The 25,517-nt window shown below is 47.9% G+C and overlaps 2 protein-coding genes across 2 annotated transcripts; one reads left to right on the top strand and one right to left on the bottom strand.

Annotated features, from left to right (window-relative positions):
• The first annotated feature begins 4,822 nt into the window (after positions 1–4,822).
• Positions 4,823–8,618, top strand: Ndufc2 (NADH:ubiquinone oxidoreductase subunit C2). The gene is made up of 3 exons (XM_028877445.2): positions 4,823–5,180; positions 7,592–7,735; positions 8,449–8,618. Exons 1-3 carry the CDS (start codon positions 5,012–5,014, stop codon positions 8,496–8,498), a joined length of 363 nt encoding a protein of 120 aa, XP_028733278.1. The 5' UTR covers positions 4,823–5,011; the 3' UTR covers positions 8,499–8,618.
• Positions 8,619–13,026: 4,408 nt separating this feature from the next.
• LOC114698669 (thyroid hormone responsive) lies at positions 13,027–18,924 on the bottom strand. Its single transcript, XM_028877446.2, has 2 exons — positions 18,228–18,924; positions 13,027–13,640 (listed from the first exon to the last, which is right to left on the bottom strand). Exon 1 carries the CDS (start codon positions 18,697–18,699, stop codon positions 18,247–18,249), a length of 453 nt encoding a protein of 150 aa, XP_028733279.1. The 5' UTR covers positions 18,700–18,924; the 3' UTR covers positions 13,027–13,640; positions 18,228–18,246.
• Between the last annotated feature and the right edge of the window lie 6,593 nt (positions 18,925–25,517).

The following is a 25,517-nucleotide window of genomic DNA, read 5'->3' as shown; positions in this document are numbered from 1 at the left end:
ACCCTGAACTCACTATGTAGCCGAGAATGCTTTTGAACTCTGAATCATCCTGCTTCCACTTCTCAAGTGCTGAGACTACAAATATGTATTACTATGTAAATTTCTTCTCAATTTTTTACTTTAAAAAAAATCGGAGCTGGACAGTTGTCTTAGTTTGGGTTTTTATTGCTGTGAAAAGACACCGTGACCATGGCAACTCTTACAAAGGAAACATTTAGTTGTGGTGGCTCGCGTACAGTTCAGAGGTTCAGCCCATCATTATGGGGAACATGGGCAGCATGCAGGCAGACATGGTACTGGAGCCGAGAGTCCCACATCTTCATAGGCAGGCAACGGGAAGTCAGCTGTCACACTGAGTGAAACTTGAGACCTCAGAGCCCACCTTCACACTTCCTCCAACAAGACTACACTTCTTAACAGTGCCGCTCCTTTGGGGGGCCATTTTCTTTCAAACCACCACAAGAATGGTGATGAATTTAGTCCCAACACTCAGGAGGCAGAGGCAGGTGGATCTCTGAGTTCAAGTCCAGCCTGGTCTACATAGTGAGTTCCAGGACAGCCAGGGCTACATAGAGAAACCCTGTCTTGGAAAAAATAAATAAATCAGGCAGGTGAGATGGTCCAGTGTGTAAAGGCACACGTCACTAAGCTTGACAACCTTCACTTGGTCCCCAGAACCCACAGGGGATCAAAGGAGAGAACGAACTCCCAAAAGTTGTCATATGTCCACCACATATGTCCATGGCACATGTGCACATGCACAAACACATACTAGATACGTGTCAAAAAAATTAAGTCTGAGATTGAGGCCCAGAGGATTGTGGGAGTGGTGTGCTGGGGATGGGTGGGTGAACCGCCAGTTACAGAGCCCCTTACACCCAAGTGAGAAGCTGACCCTTAGTGTGTTCAAGAATATGTGTGATAGTGTAAGTGTGTGTTTGTTTAGTAGTTTAATTATTTGGAATTCTTTCTGGAGAATATTTTTGGTGGTTTTCATTCTCTTGGTGTAATTTAAAAATAAACACTGTGGCAAAAAGCAAAGCAAAACAACAATAAGAAGTCGCTCTGCAAACCGGGTGTGCTGATACACACCTCCAATCCCAGTTTGTGGGAGGCAGAGGCAGGAGGTCAGGAGTGCAAAGCCAGTCTCAGTTACATAGTGTGTTTGAGGCCAGCTTGGGCTTTATTTTTATTATGTATCTGTGTAGAAGTAACCGTATTATCAAATAAGAAACACAGAGCCAATGCAAAGATAAAAGCCCAAGAGGTCAGAGCTAAGAGCCTTACCCTTCCTCTTTCAGCGATCCTCTTCAGCCAAGAGAGACCTACTTCCTGTGTGTTTGTCTTTATATAGACTTTCTGTTCTGCCTTCTCATTGGTTGTAAACCCAACCACATGACCGCCTCATCACTGCCTGTCTGTACAGACCTCCAGGTCTTCTATGGTTGGTATTGTGATTAAAAGCGTGTGTCTCCAATGCTAGCTGTATCCTTGACCACACAGAGATCTACCTAGCTCTGCCAACCAAGTGCTGGGATTAAAGGCATGCACCACCAACACCCAGCTCCGCTATGGCTTACTATTAGCTCTGACCCCCAGGCAACTTTATTTATTAACATACAAATAAAATCACATTTCAGTACAAATAAAATATCACCATATGTATCTATGTGCATGTCTGTGTGTATATGGCCCAGAGGTTGCAGGAAGGCCTATGATTTTCTGGAGCTGGAGTTACAAGCACTTATAAGTCAACAATGTGGGTGCTGGTCCTCTGGAAGATCAGAAAGCACTCTTAACCACTGAAGCATCTCTCCCGCACTCAAGACCCTATCTCTAAAAAAATGCAGAAACGATTTTTCGTGTTAATAGTTTTTGTTCTGCCTGTGTTTGTGAACTGAGGGTGGAACTCGTGCTTAGCGCACACTCAGCAAGTGCCCTATCACTGCGATCTCCGGACCCCTGGTTTGTTCTTTGTTTGTTTTGTTTGAGACAGGGCCTCACTCTGTTGTCAAAGCTGATCTCCACTTTTAGAACTGTTTCCTCTGCCCCCAGGTGTCGGGATTAGAGATGTGAGCCAACACACCATGCAATGCTTTTTGTTTGGTTGGTTGGTTTTTTTTTTCCCGAGACAGGGTTTCTCTGCGCCTTTCCTGGAGCTCTCTCCAGGCTGGCCTCGAACTCACAGAGATCCGCCTGCCTCTGCCTCCCTAGTATTGGGATTAAAGGCGTGCGCCACTGCCACCCGGCTGCAATGTTTTATTATTCTATAGAACAGATTATGAGATGTGTAATTACTGGGCCATAAGATGTGAACTTTCAAATCATTTGGTGCACTCCAGGAAAATTCTAATGTTGTAGAATATTATTTTAAGGTGTGTTACTTTTGTTTATGTTGCATTTGTTTAACTCTGTGAAGCTGTGTTACTGTGCCTGTCTAAAACACATGACTGGTCTAATAAAGAGCTGGACAGCCAATAGCTAGGCAGGATAGGTGGGGCTGGCAGGCAGAGATAATATATAGAAGGAGAACTCTGGGGACTGGAGAGATGGCTCAGAGGTTAAGCGCACTGACTGCTCTTCCAGAGGTCCTGAGTTCAATTCCCAGCAACCACATGGTGGCTCACAACCATCTGTAATGAGATCTGGTGCCCTCTTCTGGCCTGCAGGCATACATGCAGAACACTGTATACATAATAAATAAATGAATCTTTTAAAAAAAAAAAAAAAAAAAAAAGGAGAACTCTGAGAGGAAAGAAGGAGCCAGAGAAGGAGGAGGACTCCAGGAGCCGGCCACCCAGCTACGGCAGCAAGCCACAGAGTAAGAAAGAAAGGTATACAAAAATAGAGAAAGGTTAAAAAAAAAAAAAAGCCCAGAAGCAAAAGACAGGTTAATTTAAAGTTAAGAAGAGCTGGCAAGAAACAAGCCAAGCTAGGGCCACGCATTCATAATTAAGAATAAGCTTCCGTGTTGATTTGTTTGGGAGCTGGGTGGCAGGCCCATCAAAGAAGCAGAAACAACAATATTCTAATATGCTTTCTCAAATAATTTTTACTTGAAAAAATTTACTTAAAATATTTCAGTTCAGGGGTACATTTTTTTGTCAGGAAGAATTCTCTTGATAAGGTGAAAGTGAGCAGAGCTGTATAGGGCTCTAATCCCAGCACTCAGCGGGGAGAGACAGGAGGCTAACCACTAATTTGAAGATCACATGGTCTAAACAGCAAATTCCAGGCCAGTTAGTGCTACACAGAGACATGAGAAGACCCTGTCTCAAAAACCAAAACCAAGTGTATCTGCCCGCCCGAGTGGCTGTTCCTCCAGGCCTGACAGTCTTTGGTTAGGCAGACGTTAGAGGTGAGTGCTGGAGCCATGGAAAGGGGTCTCACTCTTTTCCTTGGGCGCCCTAATAGGAAACTCCAGCCCTTCTTCTTCTAAGCCCCCTTCCTCCTTTCCTTACAACAGGATAATTAGCTAGCAGGCTCTGTGGGGACAAATGAAAAACCGTGAGCAAATCTCAAGAAGGAAGAAATAACTTCCAGTCCAAACCAGCGCTGAACACAGATACAGGAGGAAGACAACCATTTAACCTTCTAATTATAGGACTAATGTAGCGGTTATGTAGACTCCCAGACCCTCCGTGTTGTCTCCTTTTCCCTTCCTCTCACCCAAGCTCTGCACGTGTTGATGAAACTGTATTGCTTTTGTCTATTATTTGTTTATATATTTATTTTAAAAAAATTATAGACACGGACTCATGTACCCAAGGATGACCATCCTGCTTGCCAGCTGCTAGGGTTACGGGTCACATATGACTATTCTTTTAATAGAGCTTCACTCACACGCTCTGATGCTTTTCTCTGGGTGTCTCCCTGAATTTTTCTCAAGGAGAGCGCAAAAATGGGGGAACATCCCCACACTTTACTCTGAGCTGGTATTTAGCACTCAGGTCTTTTTCTTTCTTTGTTTTGTTTTTGTTTTTGTTTTTGTTTTGAGACAAGATTTCTCTGTGTAACTGCCCTGGCTGTCCTGGAACTCGCTTTGTAGACCAGGCTGGCCTCGAACTCCCAGAGATCCGCCTACTGGGGTCAAAGGCGTGCGCCACCACCTCTGACTAGCACTCAGGTCTTCCATGCATATATATTAGTATTGACCTATGGTTTAGTGAGCATTCTTCTGGATAAAATGCTAAATGCCACCAATAAATGGACGGAACACGAAGGCATTTTAGTTCAGTATCAGGAAGGGCTTTCAAAAAGGAGCTGCGCCGGGCAGTGGTGGCGCACGCCTTTAATCCCAGCACTCGGGAGGCAGAGGCAGGCGGATCTCTGTGAGTTCAAGGCCAGCCTGGGCTACCAAGTGAGTCCCAGGAAAGGCGCAAAGCTACACAGAGAAACCCTGTCTTGAAAAACCAAAAAAAAAAAACAAAACAAAAAGGAGCTGCTCAAATATGGAAATGTCCCTTATTCTAGGAAGGTGAGCAGAGACTAGGCAATTGCTTGACAGAACGTTATAGATACCTTCTTTCTTTCACTCCTTAATCCTCTAGGGAACACTCAATAAATAAACTATCCATCACGACCACTTGTGGGTGTTTGTTGAATGCAATCTTTCTGAAGAGCCATGGAGGGGGACGGGCAGATGAGGGAGATTGGGGAAATTTTTCCTATGTGAGAAGTGGGCAAAAAGAAATATCAATGTCTCCTCGTCTTTGCCCACTTCGGGTCATTTACTGTATCCCTGGACTGGATTGGCATCTGGCCCCCAAACCCTCACTCCAGTGTCAGCGGCAGCCTTCACGGATTGTGGGCCACTTAGTTGCCCGGAACCTCGTGTGCAGGTGTCCCTAAGGCTGCGCACGCGGGGAGGCTTTTGGGCGCTGCACCGCCGTACGCTATGCCCTTCAGCCCGGAGCTCGGAGGAGAACGGTATCGGTGGCGGCGGTAGTCGTCGTGGTTTTTCTTATAGTTGGAGTCTTGAGGTCAGACCTCACGTGGAACCGGCATCAATATGATGAGCGGACGGCCGGGCCACGAGCCCTTCACATTTCTGCCGGATAAGGCCCGGAGCCTGCCCCCGCCCAAGCTCACCGACCCACGGCTTGTCTACATTGGCTTCCTGGGCTACTGCACCGGCCTGCTGGATAACGCGTTGTGGAGGAGGCCTGTGTTGCAAGCAGGTGAGGGCTGCGTAGACGGGAGCCGCCCGGAGGAGGGGCTGGGGGCTGCCCGCCATGGTCCACCCCCGATTCGTGCTTTTCCGGCCTAGCCGTGTGCCCCCTGGAGCTCCTCAGAACCGAACCGAACCAGATTAAAGGAACCCAAGAGCGGCGCGGCTGGGAATTCTAGACCCCACAGTTAATTCGCGCTGTACTTCGTGCTTAATAAACTGTTGCACATTCCATGCTGTCACACTTCTGAGCGTGATGGCTGTAGGTCTCAAAAAAAAAAAAAAAAAAAAAAAAAAAAAAAAAAAAAAAAGACATGGGAAAGACATGGTTAAAAGCAGTTTGCCCACGGTCACATGACTAAGGAGTTAGTGAGTGGAACTTGCTTTAGTGTGTGTTCAGAACCAGTGCTTCACAGACTTGAAGCATGCAAGAATAGGTATCCTGTTAAAATATTAGTGATTCATAAGTCTGGGGAAGGGGCTAATATGTGCAAACTCCCAGACGCTGGAGAGTGTCAATAAACTAGCAAGTCTTATATTCTAGTATGCCACTGGCTTTCAAGTCAAGATTGATTATAGCTGACACAATGGCTGTGCTAAGAACTGTAGAATCCCAAAGATAGAGATAGAGATAGATAGATAGAGAGAGAGAGAGAGAGAGAGAGAAAGAAAGAAAGAAAGAAAAAGAAAGAAGGGAGGGAGGGAAGGAAGGAAAGAAGGAAGGAAGGAAGGAAGAAACTTTGGGTGCCTTTGAACTTTGTTATATTTATTTGTGTGTGGGTATGTGGGGGACAGATGACAGCATGAGATGGACATGATCTTTTTTTGTTTGTACCTCTAGGGAGTGCATGTGCGCTCTCTCTCTCACTCTCTCTCTCTCTCTCTCTCTCTCTCTCTCACTCACACACACACACACACACACACACACACACACACACACACCACATTCATCAAAGCCTGTCACTTGAGAACTACATATTTTTATTCCATTGTTTTCTGTCACTTTGGCAGGTCATGTGGTCAATCTGCCAGTTTCCTCATCTAACAAATGAGAATAATGGATCTTAATGTGTTTGTTATGGCAGTTCAGTGAGTTCTATAGATAAGATTCATAACACACAAAAGATGCTGAATGAGAAGGAATTGACTAAACTTTCCTCTGTGCCAGACATTGAGGTACATATTAAGAATATGGGGTGAAGAACTGCCCTTAAGCAAGTCGGTCAGAAATACAAATAAATATCTGTTATTGATCTTGGAGGAGTAGATGCGTGCTCTGATAGAAGCCACGTGATAGAGAGTACTTTGGGAGCATAAAAGAGGTACAAATATGAGGAAAAATGTTCCATAGAAAGTACAGATGGGCTGGCACGTCATTGTTTCCAGTCCAGCTTTTCTTCAAGAAGCTGGAGATGAACAAATGCTTTGTGCCAGGTGTGGTGGTTTACACCTTTAACCCCAGCCTGGGAGGCAGAGGCAGGTAGATCTCTTTTTGTTTGAGGCCAGCCTGGTCTACAGAGTGAGTTCCACACAGCCAGGCCACACAGTGAGACCCTTTCTCCAAAAAGAAAAAGAACATCTGCTTTGGGATGTGACACTATCTCTACCCTACTAGTGATTTAATTCCAAGGAAATTTCCTATCTCTGTAAGAAACAAAACAGTATGTACACAGCACTTAGGACTGGAAGTCTGACCTTCTGAATTCCTTCAACATCCTGTATTACCTTTGGAGATGGTGGTGCTGAAGACTGGTTTCCTCTACAGCATTTACTGAATACAAACCTTGTTGGTCTAGCTCAGTATTCTTAAACCGTTTCTACTCACAGCATGCTTTGCCCAAGAAAATTTTTAAGTAACCCCCATGTATAGGGTTTTTTTTTTTGTTTTGGTTTTGTCTTTTGATTTGTTTTTTGAGACAAAGTCTCAGTATGTAGACTAGGCTGGACTGGAACTCAGAGAAATTGGCCTGCCTGTCTCCCAAGTGCTGGGATTAAAAGTGCTCACCACAACAGCCAGGTGATTTTTTTGAACCAGGTATGTGATGTAGTCACTGGGCACTGCAATAACCAGTGCAGAGTGAGGGTAAGAGGTGAGCAGGTGAAAGCTGGCAGGGGGCTCTGCACTGAAAGGGATAAATAAACTCCCTGAAGGGGAGAACTACATACCTAGAAGAATTGATGGACTTGGGTGGGGGGTGGGAAAGAGGCTATAAAGGGGAAGAGTACTCAACTCTGGTGAAGAGGCTTGCCGTTCTCTGTGAGGGAGAAAGGTAGGAAGAGGAAAGAAGGGAAGTACCAGCTCCAACCTGGGCTGTGAGACCCTGGGGGTGGGGCGGGGCAGTGTTCTCTGAGATGTAACATAAACATGAAATTCTTTATGCGCTTTGACTGATTTTTGCTTTGGGGATTTGTCAATTACAGGTCTGCATCGCCAGCTTCTATTTGTTACTTCCTTTTACTTTGTTGGATATTATTTTTTAAAACGTCAAAACTATTTGTATGCTGTGAAGGACCATGACATGTTTGGGTATATGAAATTACATCCAGAAGATTTTCCTGAGAAAGGTATTTCATGTTCATTGAAAAATGAAAAACCTCTTTGTTTACTGTGTCTCATTTTTCCTGGTTACTGTAGTCCATGACTTCAGGTACTGTCTGGTTGTATGGACTCCATCCTACATCTTTCTTTGTAGACCAGAGTCTCCAGTCCATATAAAATGTCTTTTCTAAGAACTGTCCATTCCGAATGGCCCCGTCTCACCACCTAGTCACATTCCAGGCCCCACCTCTTCTTTTGGGGGGCTTGGTTTTTTGAGACAGGGTTTCTCTGTGTAAAGCTTTGAGAACTGAGCTTCAACATGAATTATGGGGAGACCCAACATCATCAGGGTTTCCATCAATAAGGTGAATTGTTTTGATCTTTTTTTTTAATTATATCATCATTAGTGTGTGTGTGTGTGTGTGTGTGTGTGTGTGTGTGTGTGTGTGTGTGTGTATGGATGTTTTGCCCATGTGTGTGTCTGTGCACACACAGAAGAGGATGTTGGATCCTCTGGAACTGGAGTCACAGACAGTCATGAGCAGCCTGTGCTCCTAACTGCTGAGCCTAGCTCTCCACCCTAACTAACCTATATCTGTTTAATTTTGAATGCTGAGGAATAAGCCTGGGACCTCATACACACTCAGCAAATGTTCTATTCCTGAGCCACATCGCTAGCCCAAGAAATAGAATTTTTAAAGTATAACTTAAAAATGAATCTTCCATGATTCTTTCACAGAGAAGAAGACTTACGGTGAAATTCTTGAGACATTCCACCCAGTGCGTTGAATTCTTCAAAGGCTCCTGTCTGTTCACCACAGCCTGAGTATTTTCTGAATTTATGGAATATCTTTCTGTGACAGTTGAAGTTTAGGTTAATCAGTGTAATTAAAGTTATTATAAGTACTCTGCTTTTTTTTATGTTTTCTGTTTATTTTAATTGTGTGTGTGTGCTCATGCAAGTGCCTGTGTGTGTGTGTGTGTAGGTTTGTATACTTGAGTATCCAAGGAGGCCATTAGAGAATGTCACATGCCCTGGAACTGGAGTTTATATGGGTGCTTGTGAGCTGCCCAGTGTATGTGCTTGGAACTGAATTCCCATCCTCGCAAGAGCAGTATACACTCTTAACTGTTGGGCCATCTCTTCAGCAAGGGTCTTTTTAAAAAATTCTTTTATGTATTTAGCTGGGTGTGGTGGTGGTGGTGGTGGTGGTGGTGGTGGTGGTGGTGGTGGTGGTGATGCACACCTTTAATCCTAGCACTGGGGAGGTAGAAGCAGGTAGATCCCTATGAGTTTTTGGCCAGCCTGGTCTACATAGCAAGTTCCAGGTCAGCCAAGGTTACATTGTGAGGCCCTTTTTCAAAAAAAACAACCAAAAATAAATAAATGAGTATTTGTTTATTTGTTTGTATATTTGTTTTGGAGCTGCATCTGCTATAACCCAGCTGACCTGAAAATGGCCTTGAACCCCTGATCCTCCCACCTTTTCCCCCTAAGTTTGAAGGTTTCAGGTGTATACTGCCATACTCATCCTGAGACAGAATTTTGCTGTGTAGCCCAGGCTAGCCTCAGAACATCAGTCCTACTTCAGCCTCCAAGTGCTAGAATTATAGGTAGATGCCAACACTCAGCCTGCCTTGAGTCCTTGTTTTAATTTTTATTTATTCTTTTCTCATACAATACATTCCGACTGCAGCTTCCACTCCTCCTAGCCCCCACACTTGCCCTCTCTCCTAGATCCACCCCTCCACCCTACCCCCATTTCCCCTTCAAAAAAGAGCAGGCTTCCTAGGAACATCAACTGAACATGGCACAACAAGATACAATAAGACCAGGCATCAAGGTTGGGTGAGGCAACCCAGTAGGAGGAAAAGGGTCCCAAGAGCAGGTGAAAGAGTCAGAGACACACACACCCCAACTCCCATTGTCAGGAGTCACCCAAAAACACCAAGCCAAAAACCATAGCATATGCAGAGGACCTAGCAGACCCATGCAAGCTCTGTGATTGCCACTGTAGTCTCTATGAGCCCCTATGAGCCCTGCTTAGTTGATTCTGTGGACTGTGTTCTGGTGTCCTCCACCTCTCTGGCTCCTCCAATTCCTCCTTCCCCTCTTTGAATCCTTGTTTGTTGTTGTTGGTTTTTCAAGACAAGGTTTCTCTGTGTAACGGCTGTGGCTGTCCTGGAACTTACTTTGTAGACCAGGCTGGCCTCAAACTCGACTGCCTCTGCCTCCCAAGTGCTGGGATTAAAGGTGTGCAAAAAAAAAAAAATCATTTTGGCTAGGCATGGTAGTGTACACCTTTAATCACTGTGTGTGTGTGTGTGTGTGTGTGTGTGTGTGTGTGAGAGAGAGAGAGAGAGAGAGAGAGAGAGAGAGAGAGAGAGAGAGAGAGAGAAACACTTGTATTTACCATGACATGTGTGACTCTCAGAGGGTGACTTTCCAGGAGTCAGTTTTCTTCCACCAGCTGAAACCCAGGGATTGAACTCATGTCATCAGGCTTGTTGTCAAGGTGACTTTACCCATAGATCCACCCGCTTCCTTGGCCCCTTATTCTCCCATTTTTAAGACATCTGAAAGACTTAAAGTTATTTTGCATTTATTTATCAGAGAAGAATTTGCAGGAATCCTTTCTTCTACTATATGGGTCTTGGGATAAAACGCAGGTTTCTAGGCTTGGCAGCAGTACCTTTAACCCCTAAGCCATCTTGCCAGCCCATTTGAAAGATTTTTTTTAAAGACTCATTTCTTTTTATTTTATGTATTTTGTTGTCTTGGTTACATGTGTGTCTGTGCACAGAGTGCGCACCCTCAGAAGCAGGGAAGGGTGTCGGATCCCCTTCAACAGGAATTCCGGTTTGGAGCTACCTCGGAGGTGCTAGGAATCTGACTGGGTCCTCAGGAAGAGCAGCCTGTGCTCAGGGCTTTTAAGAACTGAGCCACCCCTCTAGTCCCCTCCCTCCAGTTGAAATATTTTTTAAAATTATATATTTTTATTTTATGTGCATTGGTGTTTTGCCTGCGCGTATGTCTGTGAGGGTGTCAGATCTTGGAGTTACAGACAATTCTGAGCTGCCATGTGGGTGCTGGGGGTTGAACTCCAATCCTCTGGAAGAGTAGCCAGTATTCTTAACATCTGAGCCATCTCTCCAGCCCCCTGAAATATCCTTTAAACAGTTTATTAGTGAATATCAGTACAGACCTTTCTTTTTCATATTAATTAATTTGCTTATTTTATCTGTGGGTGTTTTGCCTACATGTATGTATGCAGTGTGTGCTCAGGCCAGAAGAGGGCCCTGGGTCCCCTTAGAACTGGACTTATGGTCCCCTTAGAACTGGACTTATGGTTAGTGGTTAGCTGTGGTGATATATTGTGTACCCTAATAAACTTGCCTGAGGATCAGAGGACAGAGCCACTAGATTAGACATAGAGGTCAGGCAGTGGTGGCACACACCTTTAATCCTATCACTTAGGAGGCAGAGATCCATGTGGATCTGTGTGAGTTCAAGGCCACACTGAGGTACATGAGATTGATCCAGTATAGGAGAAAAACAGCCAGGCAGTGGTGGCACCCACCTTTAATCCCAGCACTTGAGATCTCATGCCTTTGCTTGGGAAACACACATACCTTTAATCCCAGGGAGTAATATGGCAGGGCAGAGGAAGGTGTATAAGGCGTGAGGAAACAGGGACTCACTCTCTTGGGGCTGAGGATTTTGTAGAGGTAAGAACTAGTGGCTGGCTGTTCTGCTTCTCTGATCTTCAGGCAAGTTTATTAGGGTACACAGTATATCACCACAGCCACCATGTGGGGATGGGAATTGAACCCTGGTCCTCTGGAAGAGCAGCCGGCCAGTGTTCCTAGCTGCTATTCTATCTCTTCAGCCCCCAGTTGAAATATTTTTAAGTTTAGAGGCTGTGGATATATCTCAGTAGAGTATATATACAGTAGAACATTTTCTAGCAGCTACAAGGCCCTGATTCTATTCCTAGAAATACAAAAAATACATTAGGAAAACTAGTATGTGGATCAGATTTGGCTTACTGCTGATAAAGTTATGAGGAGGCTTGATTGTGGGGGGGGGGCAAGTTCTCTAGTCCAGGATGGCTTTGAACTCATTATGCAGTCGAAGACCCTAAACTTCTGTTCCTCTGCCTCTACCTCCCCAGTGCTGTGGTTATGGGTGTGCCATACAGCACCCAATTTATACAGTGTTGGGGACTGAAGCCAGAACTTCAAGCATGCTGGGCAAGAACTCTACCAACTGAGCTGTATCTGAAGCCCCAGTATTGATAAAGTTTTATTAGAAAGCTGTGTGTGGCTGCCTTAATGCTGTAACCACAGACTTGAATAGTTGTGACAATTTTGCTGTGTAAAGCCTGAGATAGTATCTGACCCTTCACCAACATTCCCCTGTTCCTCCTGGTGCAAGGAAGGTACAAAACAAGCGAGATTATGAAGGGTTTGGGTCATGCAAAGAGATTTCAACTTGATCCCAATAAGTTCTGGGGTAAATAAAACCAAGGTGTTTTCTTTGGTTTGGGTTTGGGATTTTATGAGACTTCATTCCTTTGTAGCCCAGCTGACATTGTACTTTTGATCTCCAGCCTCAGTTTGTCCAAGCACTGTGATTAAGGTGTCATCATTCTTGGCTCACCGAAGGGTTTTTATTTACACTTTATGTTTGGGGTGTGTGCACGTGCCATGTCGAGTGTGTGGAAGACAACTTGTGGGAGTCGGTTCTCTCCTTATGTGAGTTCTAGGGATCAAACTCCAGGTCTTCAGGCTTAGTGGCAAGCATCCTTGCCCACTGCTCCATCTTGCCAGGCCCCCTTAAACATTTTTAGAGTGGGGTTTGGGCAGATTCAACAGGCTGGATAGTTTGACAAAGCTTTGCACCTGGACGGATCATGCTGGAAAAGACAGCTTAGTAGCTGCCATAGTCTGTTGAAACATCGCCATGAGAAGACCACACCTAGCAGGCAGAAGGTATGTGTTGATACAGGGTCTTATGTAGCTTGGGCTCTCCTGGAACTCACAGAGATCCACCTGTCTCTGCCTCCAGAGAGACAGTTCTTTACAGCTCATCAAATCCAAATGCTGCTCATACCCTTTTTTTCTTTACAGACCTATATATAAGATTAGATTTTAGAGATGAATAAAATTGATAGGTACTTGATTTCAAATTAGGTAACAGTATGGATATAACAAATTGTTTCTGGGCAAAATTAGATGAATTTGGTGTCTGCGAATGTACTTGTGGAAATTATATTAGAGAAAGTGCTTTAAAAAACCATACCAACACACCATGTTTTTTTTTCTTTTTAATTGTTACTGCAATAAATAGGTTTATAGTTCACCTCTGCTCAGCCTCATCAGTGGTCATCAGAGCCAACAGGGTGAGGAGCTCATCCCACACACTCAACTACCTCAGCCCCCTTCAGGAAGTGAAAAACAAGAGCTACATACGGCATGTCCTCTAAGGAAGGGAGGAGAACCGCCGACTGCTGGAATGTCAGCACATGCCATGTGAGGTAGATACAGCACCCTGTCTCATACGTGAGGGAATGTGGGCTGGGGGGGGGGGGTAAAGAACTTGAGACATGGGGCACCAAATGACATCCAGAAGGTGGGGTGTGAACTTCGGCCACTTGTAATACCTTCACTTTCTACGGATCTTCGCCGTGTGAACTCAGTCACCACCTCAAACTGCTAAGGAAGAGAGATTGAAGCAAGTTGAAGGAAGAGAACGTCTTAAGGGTGAGCTTGCAACCGAGTCCACAAACGCCATCAGCGGGGGTTGGGGAAGCATGCCGGATACAAGTCCTCTTCACTTCCGGCTGGGTCCAGGCCTTCCTTTCTGATCTCAAGGCAGAAGCACCTTTGAGCTCTCGTCAGAGTCTCCCCTCTCTCGGGTAAAGCGATCTGCAGAATGTGGAAATGTTTACAAAGCCAAACGTCAAAAGAAAAAGAATGTAATCAAGCCGGGCAGTGGTGGCGCACACCTTTAGTCCCAGCACTTGGGAGGTAGAGGCAGGCGGATCTCTGTGAATTTGAGTCCAGCCTGGTCTACAGAGTGAGTTCCAGGACAGCCAGAGTAGTTACACAGAGAAATCCTGTCCCAAAAAACAAAAAAAAAAAACAACAAAAAATTATTTTCAGTTACATGAATCTATATGGTCATGAGTCAGAGACCCATGAGTGTAGAAGCTCGTGGGTCTCGAGGGGCCAAGGTTCCTTCCGAGATCACAGAACAAGGTAGTGTCAAAGCCTGGACTTGCATCGCTCGTGGGAGTGGGGTACAGATGGAGGGTTCGTTCCTTTAAGCCCATGGAAGGACTCTGACCTCTGAGTGCCCCCTCATTCTTCTGCTCAGCGGCCCTGTGGGGTACACAGGCTGTGGAGAGCCAAAGATGTGGGTTTGAGAGGGCGACAGAAGCCTGGTGAGAGCCCTGGGGACGCTGTCTGTAATTTCAAACAACTACTGCCCCTGCTTGCTGAAATAGAGGAAGACAAAGAGTGCTAGTGTTACTGTTTGAAAGCTGGTAGCACTTCAAGCCTGAGGCACCAAGGGCTGTCAGAGCTGGGCTACCACTGTCCTTTCTCTCCATCCTATTAACAGAAGCTGAGAAGCAGCAAGGCTCCAGAGAGGCCTAGGGTGTGTAGTGGGCAATAGTGGAGCTAAGAGATGAAGCCCGGGTCTTTGAACTCGTGTCTCCATACTGCCTCCGTGGATGAAGACCAGGTCGTATACCATAGGGCTGTTATGGTATACAAGTGCTGCTCTGGCCTCTAAAGCTGTTTGGTTCATTGGAGAATGTGGTTTCAACCACCTCTGCTGTCCCCAGTTCCTGTTCCCACCACAGGCTGCAGGCTGTATTGCTCTAGAGAGCACAGAACCGAGTCAAGCTGGGCTAAGCAGCTTGGGAGCTGACCTTACTTCTCAGTCTTCCAGTGTTTTCCATGTGTTTGTTTGGTTGGATTGATTTGGTGTGGGTTTGGAGACAGGGACCTGTGTAGCACAGGCTGATCTCAAGCATGCCATGCAGCCTAGGGTGGCCTTGAACTTCTAATCCTCCTGCCTCTACCTCCCAAATGCTGGAATTACAGGCATGCACCACCATGCCTAACAGGTCTCCAATGTCTTTCTATAAAAGTTAATTTAAGGGGTTGGAGATTTAGCTCAGTGGTAGAGTGCTTGCCTAACAAGCACAAGACCCTGAGTTTCGGTCCTCAGCTCCAGAAAAACAAAAACAAAAAACCAGTTAATTTAAAAAATGGACTGGCAAGATGACTTAGCTACTAAGAACACTGGCAGCATAATCCTGGTTGGCCTGACCTTGATCTCTGGAACCCTTGGTGGAAGGAGAGGCCAACTTCCAAAGGTTATCCTGCAGCACAGGAGCCTGCCCGTGCTTGCACACACATTGTACACACACACACCGTACACACACAACAATAATAATTTCTCCCCACCCTCCAGGAGGGGTACCGAGGACCAAACCCAGAGTCTTTGGCTTGCTAGACAAAGTCTTCAATGACTGAGCTAAATCCCCAACCATTCGATAATAACAAAAATTTAACGTAATGGTAATTCATCGAATAATTAATATGCAAGTGATTTAAACACTATTCAATCGCCAGTCATTACTTTACTACTATTAATGTGCCATGGAGACACAATCGAGGAGTCACACTAGTTCCTCCTCAGCTTCCCAGCCCTTTGCTGTTCATCGATGAGCAGGAAATGAGGCTCGGCTCTCCGAGGCTCCTGGCTGTCGACCCAGCCTGGTTGTATTCAAGGAGCTCCTTGGAAGGCAGCCTGGGAAGCAGGGCTTTCCTCTGGAGGGAAAGGGAAGGAGGGCCGAGGCTGACAGGTGAGGTTTGAGGTGGAGAATGGAAAACGGCTTGGAAAGTACCTGGAGCAGAGTTTCTGTCGGGTCCCTGAGGGAAGAGAGGTGCGTTGGTCCCGTCTTTCCAAAGGGACGAAATGAGTATGGTGGGAGGGACCCTCGGCTCAAAGTCAGGCCGGTCCTGCTTTTTGTTTGTGTGTTTGTTTGTCTGCTTGGTTAGGTTTAGGGATTTTGTTGGTTTGGGGGTTTTTGGTTTGGTTTAGTTTTTGATTTTTTTTTTGAGACAGAGTTCATCTGTGTAGCCCTGGCTGTCCTGGAATTCACTCTGTAGACCAGGCTGGCCTCAAACTCATAGAGATCCACCCACCCCTGCCTTTGCCTCCTGAGTGCTGGGATTAAAGGTGTGCACTGCCACCCGGCCTAGGTTTGGGCTTTTTGAGGCCAGTCTGGACCTCCCAATTCTCCAGCTTCTGCCTCTGGGTGTCAGGGGTACACAAGGTCTCACCTGGCTTTTAGTCCCTTTACCAACTCCATGACTTCAGATGAGTCACTCAATTCTCCAGCTCTAATTTCCTTACTAACAAATGGAGGTACAGTTCTTTTATATTTATTGGGGGGAGGAGGGCAACGCACCGGCCACAGTGCACATATGGGGCACAGAGGACAACTTGTAGAAGTTGACTCTCTCTACCACCATCTGAGTCCCAGGTTGTCAGACTTGGTGGCAGGTGGCTTTACCTGCCCAACCACCTCACCCACCCTGGAGGTACAAATCTAGTCTCTCTCTGTCCTGCATAAGGTGGTGTGTAACTGAAATGGGCTGGCAGGTGGCCCCTGGTCAAAACCAGCAGATGCTGCAATCTGACTTCTCCCAATCCCTGCCTGTGGGGGATCCATGACCCAGGCCCTTTTCCTACATGCTACCCTTTACCATGACTTGTTTGCTTGCTGTTTATTCTTGTTTCATAGTCCCAGCCTCTATGCACGGGCACATGGACTCAGGGATTCCCAACAGGCACACGTCATGCCCTCCTGTGACTGGCGTAATTCAAGACAGTTGCTGTCTCTTTGTCCAGTTGCAACCTGGGATGGTTAGAGCATCCCTGACCATCTCAGGAGCACTGGGAGCAGCTTCACCTGCATGCCCCTGTGTGCCAGGAAAGGGCAGTTTCCCATGCTCTGAGACAGTGTGGGCACCAACACGTAGAAGTCACAGAGCACATATACACGAACACATATCCTGGTTAGGATCTTCACTTGCCAAATGAAAACACTAACCTCATCTTTGGCACGCAGGCACAGTGTCAGCTGCAGTCCCAGAATCTGAGGGGCATGCAGGAGGATGGAAAGTATTTTTATTTTATATACATTGGTGTTTTGCTATGGGTGTCGGGTCCCCTGAACCTGGAGTTACAGACAGTTGTTAGCTTCCATGTGGTTGCTAGGAATGGAACCCAGGTCCTCTGGAAAAGCAGTCAGTGTTTGTAACCACTGAACCATCTCTCCGGCCCCCTATAATCATATTTGTAAAGAAGTAGACTTTGAAGTTGAGCATAGTGGTGTATGCCTTTAATCCTGGTACTTGGAGGCTGAGGCAGGAGAGAATCTGAGTTGCCAGACCAGCCTGGTCTACATAGCAAGTTCTAGGACAGCCAGAGCTTTCTAGAGAGACCCTGTCTCAAAGAAGGAAGAGGAGGAGGAAGAGGAGGAGGAGGAAGAGGAGGAGGAGTTGTAGCTTTGGGGTGGAGAGATGGCTCAGCAGGTAAAGGTCACCTTCGGAGCCTGGAGACCTGAGTTTGATCTCTGGAACCCGAGTTAAAGGTGGAAGGAGAGTACTCACTCCACAGAATTGTCCTGAGTTCCACACACATACCAGCGCATACTCTCTCATAACACACATCATGTACACACACAGTATAACAGTAGCTTTATAAAAGGACCAGGCAGATGATGGTGCCTGCCACCAAGTCTGATGATGAGAGTTCAATCCCCTGGACCCACATGGTGGAAGGAATTGACCCCCACAAGTTGTCCTCTGATCTTCCCAGGTGTGCCATGGCACACCCCCCACTCACACATACACTAAAAAATAACAAAAGTTTAAAAGCTTTAAAAAAAGTTGACCTTGAAAGCTGGACATGGTGGCACACACCTTTAATCCCAGTACTCGGGAGGCAGATCTCTGTGAGGACCGCCTGGACTATAGATCGAGTTCCAGGACAGCCAGGGGAAACCCTGTCTGAGGGTGGGGGTGGGTTGACCTTGAGAATAGATTCATTCCAGTCATAATCTACAAACATTCATATATTTACTAACAAATGCACAGCACGCGTGTACGCGCGCGCGCGCACACACACACACACACACCACGCACGCACGCACGCACGCACGCATGCACGCACTCAAGCACCCGTGTACTCAGGAGGGAAGGATTCATAGGCTACATTTCCATTCTCTGTAGGAGTTCAGTCATTGCTTATCAATTCTGGGTGAGAATGCTAGGGAGGCAGGCCCAGCTCTGGGCCTTCCCACTTGTTAGTCCCAACACCCTGGCCGTGAGAGTTCCCTTGCCTCCTCCTGCTGAGCTATAACACCATTCCTCTCCTCCCTCCCACGTGTCCCTTCATGGATTATCACCCGCTAGCGTGGCTGCCGTTACCTTCCTCGGAGCTGGAGGCCTACGGGACCTGTCCCGTCATTTCCTGGTACTTCCGCGTCACCTCCTGGGCTTTCCGGGTAAGGTGGGTAAGGATGTGATGGAGTCTGGAGAAGTGCAGGTGAAACTGAGCTTCTAGGTCCAGCTCCGCGGGGAGCCTCTCTTCTTCCGCCTCCTCTGCCTCGGCGGCCTCGTTCTCAGGGTCTCTGGCTTCCGTGCCCGCCACCTTGGCCTGCCACTCCTCCCTCGGCAGCAGCCCGTGCTCCACTTCCACACAGATGGTCTTGAGCATGGTGAAGTAGGTATAGAGATCGGGGGCTCCCTCCTGGACGGAACCCCCGTGCCCACTCAGCTGCACGTCCCTCAGGAGGCTGGGGATCATCACCACCTGCTCCATGTTCCGCACCACAGCCGAGTACCGATCCATGACCGTCAGCAGGCAGTTCTTGGGGTAGCGCTTAGTTAGCACTTGCATGGCTGCTCCCTTTCGCACAGAGTCCGGCAGACTGGCCCGGCACTATTTCTAGGCTTTTGAGCAGACAGCAGATTGACAGAGTGCCAAAAGCCAGCCACTGGACCAACACGGCCCTGTTTTAAGCCAATCCCAGGGTTTGGTCCCCGGTGTCTCTATCAGGTGATCCATCTACCCAGAGACAACCCTGCCAGCCTTCTGCTTGTCATTTCAGGTCTGCATGACTGCCTCAGTGAGAGGCCAGCTCTTCCTTCAGCAGCTTGCCCAGCCAGTTAAAGGGAAGCTTTGTCCCCTTGGCAGCCGGTACACTTGACTGCAGGCAATCAATAGTTCTTGAGGTTACCTGAAGTCAGGTTGCCTCTTTGCGCCTTGCTCCCACCCCACCCCCCAACCCCCAGCACACACAGCTCACTTCTTCAATCTAGGTAACTGGCTTGGAAAGGAACACAGGAACAGTACCCTGAAAAGGAAGAGCTTGGTGCAAGGCAAAGCCCTGAAACCAGGGCCGGCAGTCCAGTCACAGCGGGTGTTGCCATGCTTAAGTCCTAGCTGTCCTCTTTACAGGAGTACTTTTCCACCAAGCACCTGCCTGTGACAGAGCTGTTGGCAGGGACACGTTAGCCCAGCACAGCCCATATCAGTCAGGAGTTAAAGACTCGGCATCCAACTATTTCCTAAATTGAATTGGGAAAGAGCAGTTTTTCCAAATTAATGTGTTAAGTTAAAGAATTTGCCAGCTGTGATGACTGGAACCAGTCATGCCAACTCTCAGGAAGCTGAGGCAGTGGGATCACCACCAGTTTGAGGCCAGCCTGGGCTAAATAATGAGTTCCAGGCCAGCATAGGCTACAAAGTAAAATCTGGCCTCAGAGAAAACCAAAACTAAAACCAAAAACAATTTCGGGTTTGGAGATGTAGCTCAGGAGTAGGATTCATAACGTGCAGGGGCTCTGCATTTGATCACATCACCACAAAAGAAAATAAATAAACAAATGAACAGAGTTAAGTACATGAGGGGTTTTGTTTGTTTGTTTGTTTTGTTTCTTTTGGTTTTTCCGAGACAGGGTTTCTCTGTGTAGTTTTTCTCCTTTCCTGGAACTCACTTTGTAGCCCAGGCTGGCCTTGAACTCACAGAGATCCGCCTGGCTCTGCCTCCCAGTGCTGGGATTAAAGGCGTGCGCAGTGGCCACGCCACCACCACCACCGCTGCCTCCCTGCGTACATGAGGGTTTTTTTTTTTTTTTTTTTTTTTTTTTTTCAAGACAGGGTTTCTCTGTGTAGTTTTTCGCCTTTCCTGGAACTCACTTTGTAGCCCAGTAGGTAGACCAGCTGACTCGAACTCACAGAGATCTGCCTGCCTCTGCCTCCTGAGTGCTGGATTAAAGGCGTGCGCCGCCGCCGCCGCCGCCGCGCCGCCGCGCCGCCGCCGCCGCCGGCACATGAGGGTTTTGATTGGTCAGTTTTTAAACATTTTATTTTATATGTATGAGTGTTTGCCTGTTTGTATGTCTGTGTACCACACAGTGCCTGGTGCCTGAAGAGGTCAGAAGAGGGCATCTGATCCCTGGAACTGGAGTTACAGACAGTTGTGAGCCACTGTGTGGGTGCTGGGAATCAAACCCAGGTCTTCTGAAAGAGCGGCCAATGCTCTTAACGGCTGAGCCATCACCACAGCCCCCTTTAAAGAGGGTTTGCCAGAGGGGGGGCATGTGATGTTCATGCTTAATGCCTACGGAAGCCAAAAGAGAGTACTGGATCCTCTGGAACTGGATTTACAGGTGTTATAAGACATCATGTGAGTGCTGAGAACTGAACCCGGGTCCTCTGTGGGAGGTAAAAGTGCTCTTTGAAGTGTTTCATTGGTTAACTTCTAGCCCTGTAGTCATGTATTTTACACTTTCTGGAGAGAATCTCTTCCGGTACTCAATGCTGAACATGGGTCCAACCTAAGGCCGTGAGGCAGGACGGTGTCGTTAGGGTCCTGGTGTTAGGTGTTGCTCACAGTTGCCATGCAGCAAGACTCCCTGGCTCGAGCATGCACCTATAAACCGGGAGGTTTGGAACTCTGCAGAGGAAGGCCTTTGCAGCCCTGGTTGCATAACTCTTCTTGAATCCACATCCAGGTCCCTAAGGGCATTACCCTCTGCCTAGTGCCCAAGCCCAGGGCCTCGAGGGAGAACTGGTAAACAAAGTGTTCTGTTGTGGTCAGGCCCTGGAGAGCTGCCTCCAGCGTGGCGGGGAGGACAGCCAGAAGGGCCCCGCAGCAGCTGCCTCCTGCCTCTTTCACCCAGTGGCCAGGTCATCCCTGGGCCTCTTCTGCAGCAGTTAGAAACCTCAAGGGTTAGTCTTTGCTATGACCTCCGCACCTTAGATTCAAGGGCGGGGGGGCTCCTCCAGGGTACCTGGCCCTCATGCCTCACGGTTTTGTTGTTTTGGTTTGCTTTTTGGGGGGAGGGGGGTTTGAGACAGGGTTTCTCTGTGTAGTCCTGGCTGTCCTGGAACTCACTCTGTAGACCAGGCTGGCCTCAAACTCAGAGTTCCCAAGTGCTGGAATCACAGGCGTGGCCTTCCTTGCTCAGTGTGCCTCACGGTTTATTTTGCCTCTGTGTGGATCTTTAAATCCCACCTGAAGCCAGCCTATTCCCAGACACATTTCTGGGTTTGAAGCAGAGGAACAGAGTGAGTGAGTGTGCTAGCAGGAAAGGAAAACAAGGTTAGCCATCAGGTGAGTAAATGAACTGTGTGCATGAACCGGCACAGAACACATGGGAACCACAGGAAGGAGTGAGAGGTGTCTGTCTGCACGATCAGAAACACCCAGACAGCAGACTACTGACCAAGACAGCCTCCAGGTCTCCATGACAGCCAGAAAGCCCTGGATAAAATGTGACCAGCCTGTGTTCACATCAGAAGACAGACTGAGCTGGGGGCATAGCTCAGTTGGTAAAGGTCTTGCTGCACAGGCATGGGGACCTGACTTTGCTTGCCAGCACCTACATAAAATGCTGAGTGATAATGTGTGCTTATGATCCAGCACCGAGAAGATGGAAACAAGGGAATCCTTGGGCTGGCAAGCCTAGCTGAATTGATGATCCCCAGGTCCTGGAGAGTCTCAGTCTCAAAGAGTGGGGGGTTCCTGAAGAATGACACCCAAGGTTGAACTTTGGCCTTTACATGCATGCATACACACATACACCCATGCACACACCCACGCACGCGTGCGCAGACAGACAGCAGTCCAAAGGCTGGACGCAGGCATTCTAGCTCTAGAGAAAGAAGGGAGGCAGGAAGGGGGAACAGGGTCTTTTCAGGGGTACAGTGTTCCTACTTTTATAGATACCATATCTGATTCAGCTGGGCCGAGGCAGGCGAGAGGCCCTCAGAGAGGAAAGAAGTGTAGAAGCTGGCCTAGTTCTCCAGCTTCAGTTAATTTCCCCAGCCTGGCGAGAGATCTGCAGATGACTTCAGCACACAACCCGGCCGAGATACACACACACACACACACACACACACACACACACACACACACACGTCTTCCCTTCCAAGACTACAACCACATGGAGAAACTGAGGCTGGCTGACGTGACTCCTGGAGTGTGCTCCAAGCTGGACAAGCTGCACTGGCCCCAGAGGGACTGCGGTCAAGGGCCTGGCCAGGAACACCGTGTGGATGTGGTGCAAGGGTAAGCTGAGCAAGTGCTACCCAGGCTGCCAGGCCCCAAGTAACCTCAGCTGGCCCTGAGCCCAGGTGACTGCAGACCAAAGTAGGGACAGCCTTTCCAGTTTAAAAATGCTATCTACACGCACGCGTCACCTAATGTCTGTGGGCCCCCAGCTGCTCTGCTAGGCTGCTAGAAATCTCTCTCTTTCCCTCTCCCTTTCCCCCTCTCTCTCCCTCCCCCTCCCCCTCCCCTCTTCTCCCCTCTCCTTTCTGGGCTAAGCACAAAGTTAGGGCCTTTTCAGGCATAGATCCTGCTACTGACCATCTACCCCCCCCCTCTAGGCTGTTTTCCTTGACAGTTTCACTCCAGCCCTGACAAGTGAGATCCAGAGTCAGAAGCATTACAGACCTAAGGGTGTAGCTAGCCCAGTATAAGGCGGGGAGTCTGACCTCCACTTACATGTGTACACACCCCAAAGTCAGAGGCCTTCTCTCTGATCTGCCCCGTTCCTGCCCTCCGTGGCTTAGCCCACACAGTGCGCTCGAAGCCCTAGAGAAGCCAGTGCCCCAGAGCCTCCTCCCGTGTGTCAGCACTGAGTCCCGCCAGGCAGCTGCGATCTGGGGGAGAGCCGTGGTGAACATATGAAACCTGGCTGCACCACCACACTGTCCGAGTTGTGCCGTACATCAGGGAGACGGAAGGTAACACACCAGAGTCACCCGTGGGACCTCCAAAGCAGCAGCCTCTGCTGTTTAGAAACCAGCCACGCAGCTTCTCGGGCCCTGGCCAGCCTGGGAAGAAGACAGTGGAGCCAGCTTCTGTGGTATATCCCCCAAGACCAAGGAACAAGTGCTATCTGTCACCCCAAAACCCCCTGAAAGGGACAGCTGGCTCCACACACGACAAGCCTCCGCAGACCTCAGTCTCCCCCCTAGAAACTGGAGGAACTGGGCTAAATGGGGCGATTTTTCGAGCTGAAAGAAATTCTTCTGGATCTGGAGACATCAAGAGTCTAAGGACTGTTTATTGAAGAGGGGACAGGGCCCTTCCCTGGAGTCCTCAGTCATACCAAGAGGTCCGGGTTCTCTCTACTTCTGCTGGCTGTAATGAGTCTGCTCTTCAGAGAACCCACAGCAAGCAGGGCTGTTACGGCTCTGTACGAACTCCTGACCAGAGTGGACCCCGGAAGCTGGCAGGTCTTGCTCTCCAGCCCCACTGCCCACTTCCCCCATCCAGCCCACCCCACCCCCAGTTCTGGGAAAAACCAGTCCTTCCTGTGGCTGATGCAATGGGATCACGGGCCAGTATCCCAGGCCATGCTGGGCTTCTGAGACTGTCGAGCAGGAGGAGTGCTCCTCCTCAGAGTGCTCCCTCATCATCCCGTCTGTCACAAACATCAGACGGTCGTGGCTGCAAGACTGTATGGTGATGTGGCCACCCAGCCCCTAAAGTTTACTGATGAGGAAACAGACCCCAATTTCTATTTCCAACCACACTTTGCTTTCCTCTGCCGGGAGAACCTCGCCTGCCACATTTATCACTTACTCTAAAATCCTGTCACCAGACAATGCTTGTCACTGTTTTGTGCTTATCTGGGAACCCTTGGAAGGCAATCCAGTGTGGGGAGCCCTGTGGCCTAGTTTTGGATCAGTATGTGAGTGCTTGTCCAATGGGACTCCAGATGAGGCAAAGCCCACGGGGACAGTCTCACATGGCAAGAACCAGTGGACTTTGAGACAGTGCAGAATACTGCTGGGACCGTGCGGCCTGCACACTCTCTTCTCTATAGTAATAGTAATGATTCTCTTGGCGGTTTTAGCGTCATTTGTCAATCATGCATTGGACAGATGGGATCATTCCTGGAAACCCCAGTTTTTCTCAAATGTATTCCCCTAAAATTCTTTGGGAGCTGATGCTTCTCAGGTTTCTTGCCTGGGGATACCAGCTGTCACTTCCGACCCCGGAGCTGTTCCGATTCGGTGCTGATGGGATCTGAGGTCAATCTCCCCCATTTCTGTAAATCTGTTCTGAACGACATTGTTGTTGTTGTTCTTAAAGAATGTGTACCTGTGTTTATCCCCTTTAGTTTTGTAAAGACAGGATGCACCTGGCTTGATATTTGGCCAAGCTAGCAAAATGGTAAGTGTTGTTTTGGTTTAAAGAGGCTTTGATGTAAGGCAGGAGAAAACATATTTGGCATATTTGTTTTTGCCAGAGGTTAACGCTGGAGGATGGGGAAAACTTGTTAGTATGGAAAAACAGCTTGTTTTTGATGTATGAATAAAGGTAGCTGGAGCTATTTGAGGCTGGAAACTCATCTGGTAGTCGGACAATTCATTTCTTCCAGCTAATGCTCCTTCCCCGCCTCGGGACCTGAACCCAGGCAACAGTGACCTCGGCAGTCCAGATCTTTCCTCTTCCTCTGCTCTGCAATTCAGGATCCTGTTTCCTTCCTTGTTTACCAAAAGGGTGAATGATATTTATTTATTTATGCATTTATTTTACTTATTTATTTTCAAGACAAGGTTTCTCTGTGTAACAGCCCTGGCTGTCTTGGAACTTACTTTGTAGACCAGGCTAGCCTTGAACTCACACCTGCCTCTGCCTTCCAAGTGCTGGGATGTAAGGCATGTACCACTGCCAGGAGGTGGTGGTGCACACCTTTAATCCCAGCACTCAGGAGGCAGAGCCAGGTGGATCTCTGTGAATTCGAGGCCAGCCTGGTTTACAGAGTGAGTTCCAGGATAGACACCAAAACTACACAGAGAAACCCTGTCTCAAAAAAAAAAAAAGAAGAAGAAAAAAAAAAAAAAAAAAAAAAAAAAAGAAGAAGAAAAAAAGTCATGTACCACCAGTGCCCGACTCTTATTTATTTATTTAAACAGGTTTTGTGTAGCCCAGGCTTGCTTGGAACTCCCTATGTGCTAAGGCTGGCCCTGAACTACTTGGTCTCCTGACTCCATCTCAAGTGCTCCAAAGGATAAATGGTGAGGGAAAGGCCTGGGGATCTGGCTTCCCTCTCTCTGTTCCAGGTTGTATTTTTCACTGCTTCTGTTATTTTCACTCCACTGGGCTCCCCTGAGTCAAGAACTGGCCAGGGAGAGCTCATCTGGGAAGGCCAGGACCCAAAGAGCTTGCTTGCATCCTCGGCCTTGGTCAA

This window comes from Peromyscus leucopus, chromosome 1 (genome assembly GCF_004664715.2).
Source record: "Peromyscus leucopus breed LL Stock chromosome 1, UCI_PerLeu_2.1, whole genome shotgun sequence".
NCBI lineage: Eukaryota > Metazoa > Chordata > Mammalia > Rodentia > Cricetidae > Peromyscus > Peromyscus leucopus.
The sequence above is the reverse complement of the archived record's forward strand: the minus strand, read 5'-3'. Positions and strand labels throughout refer to the sequence as shown.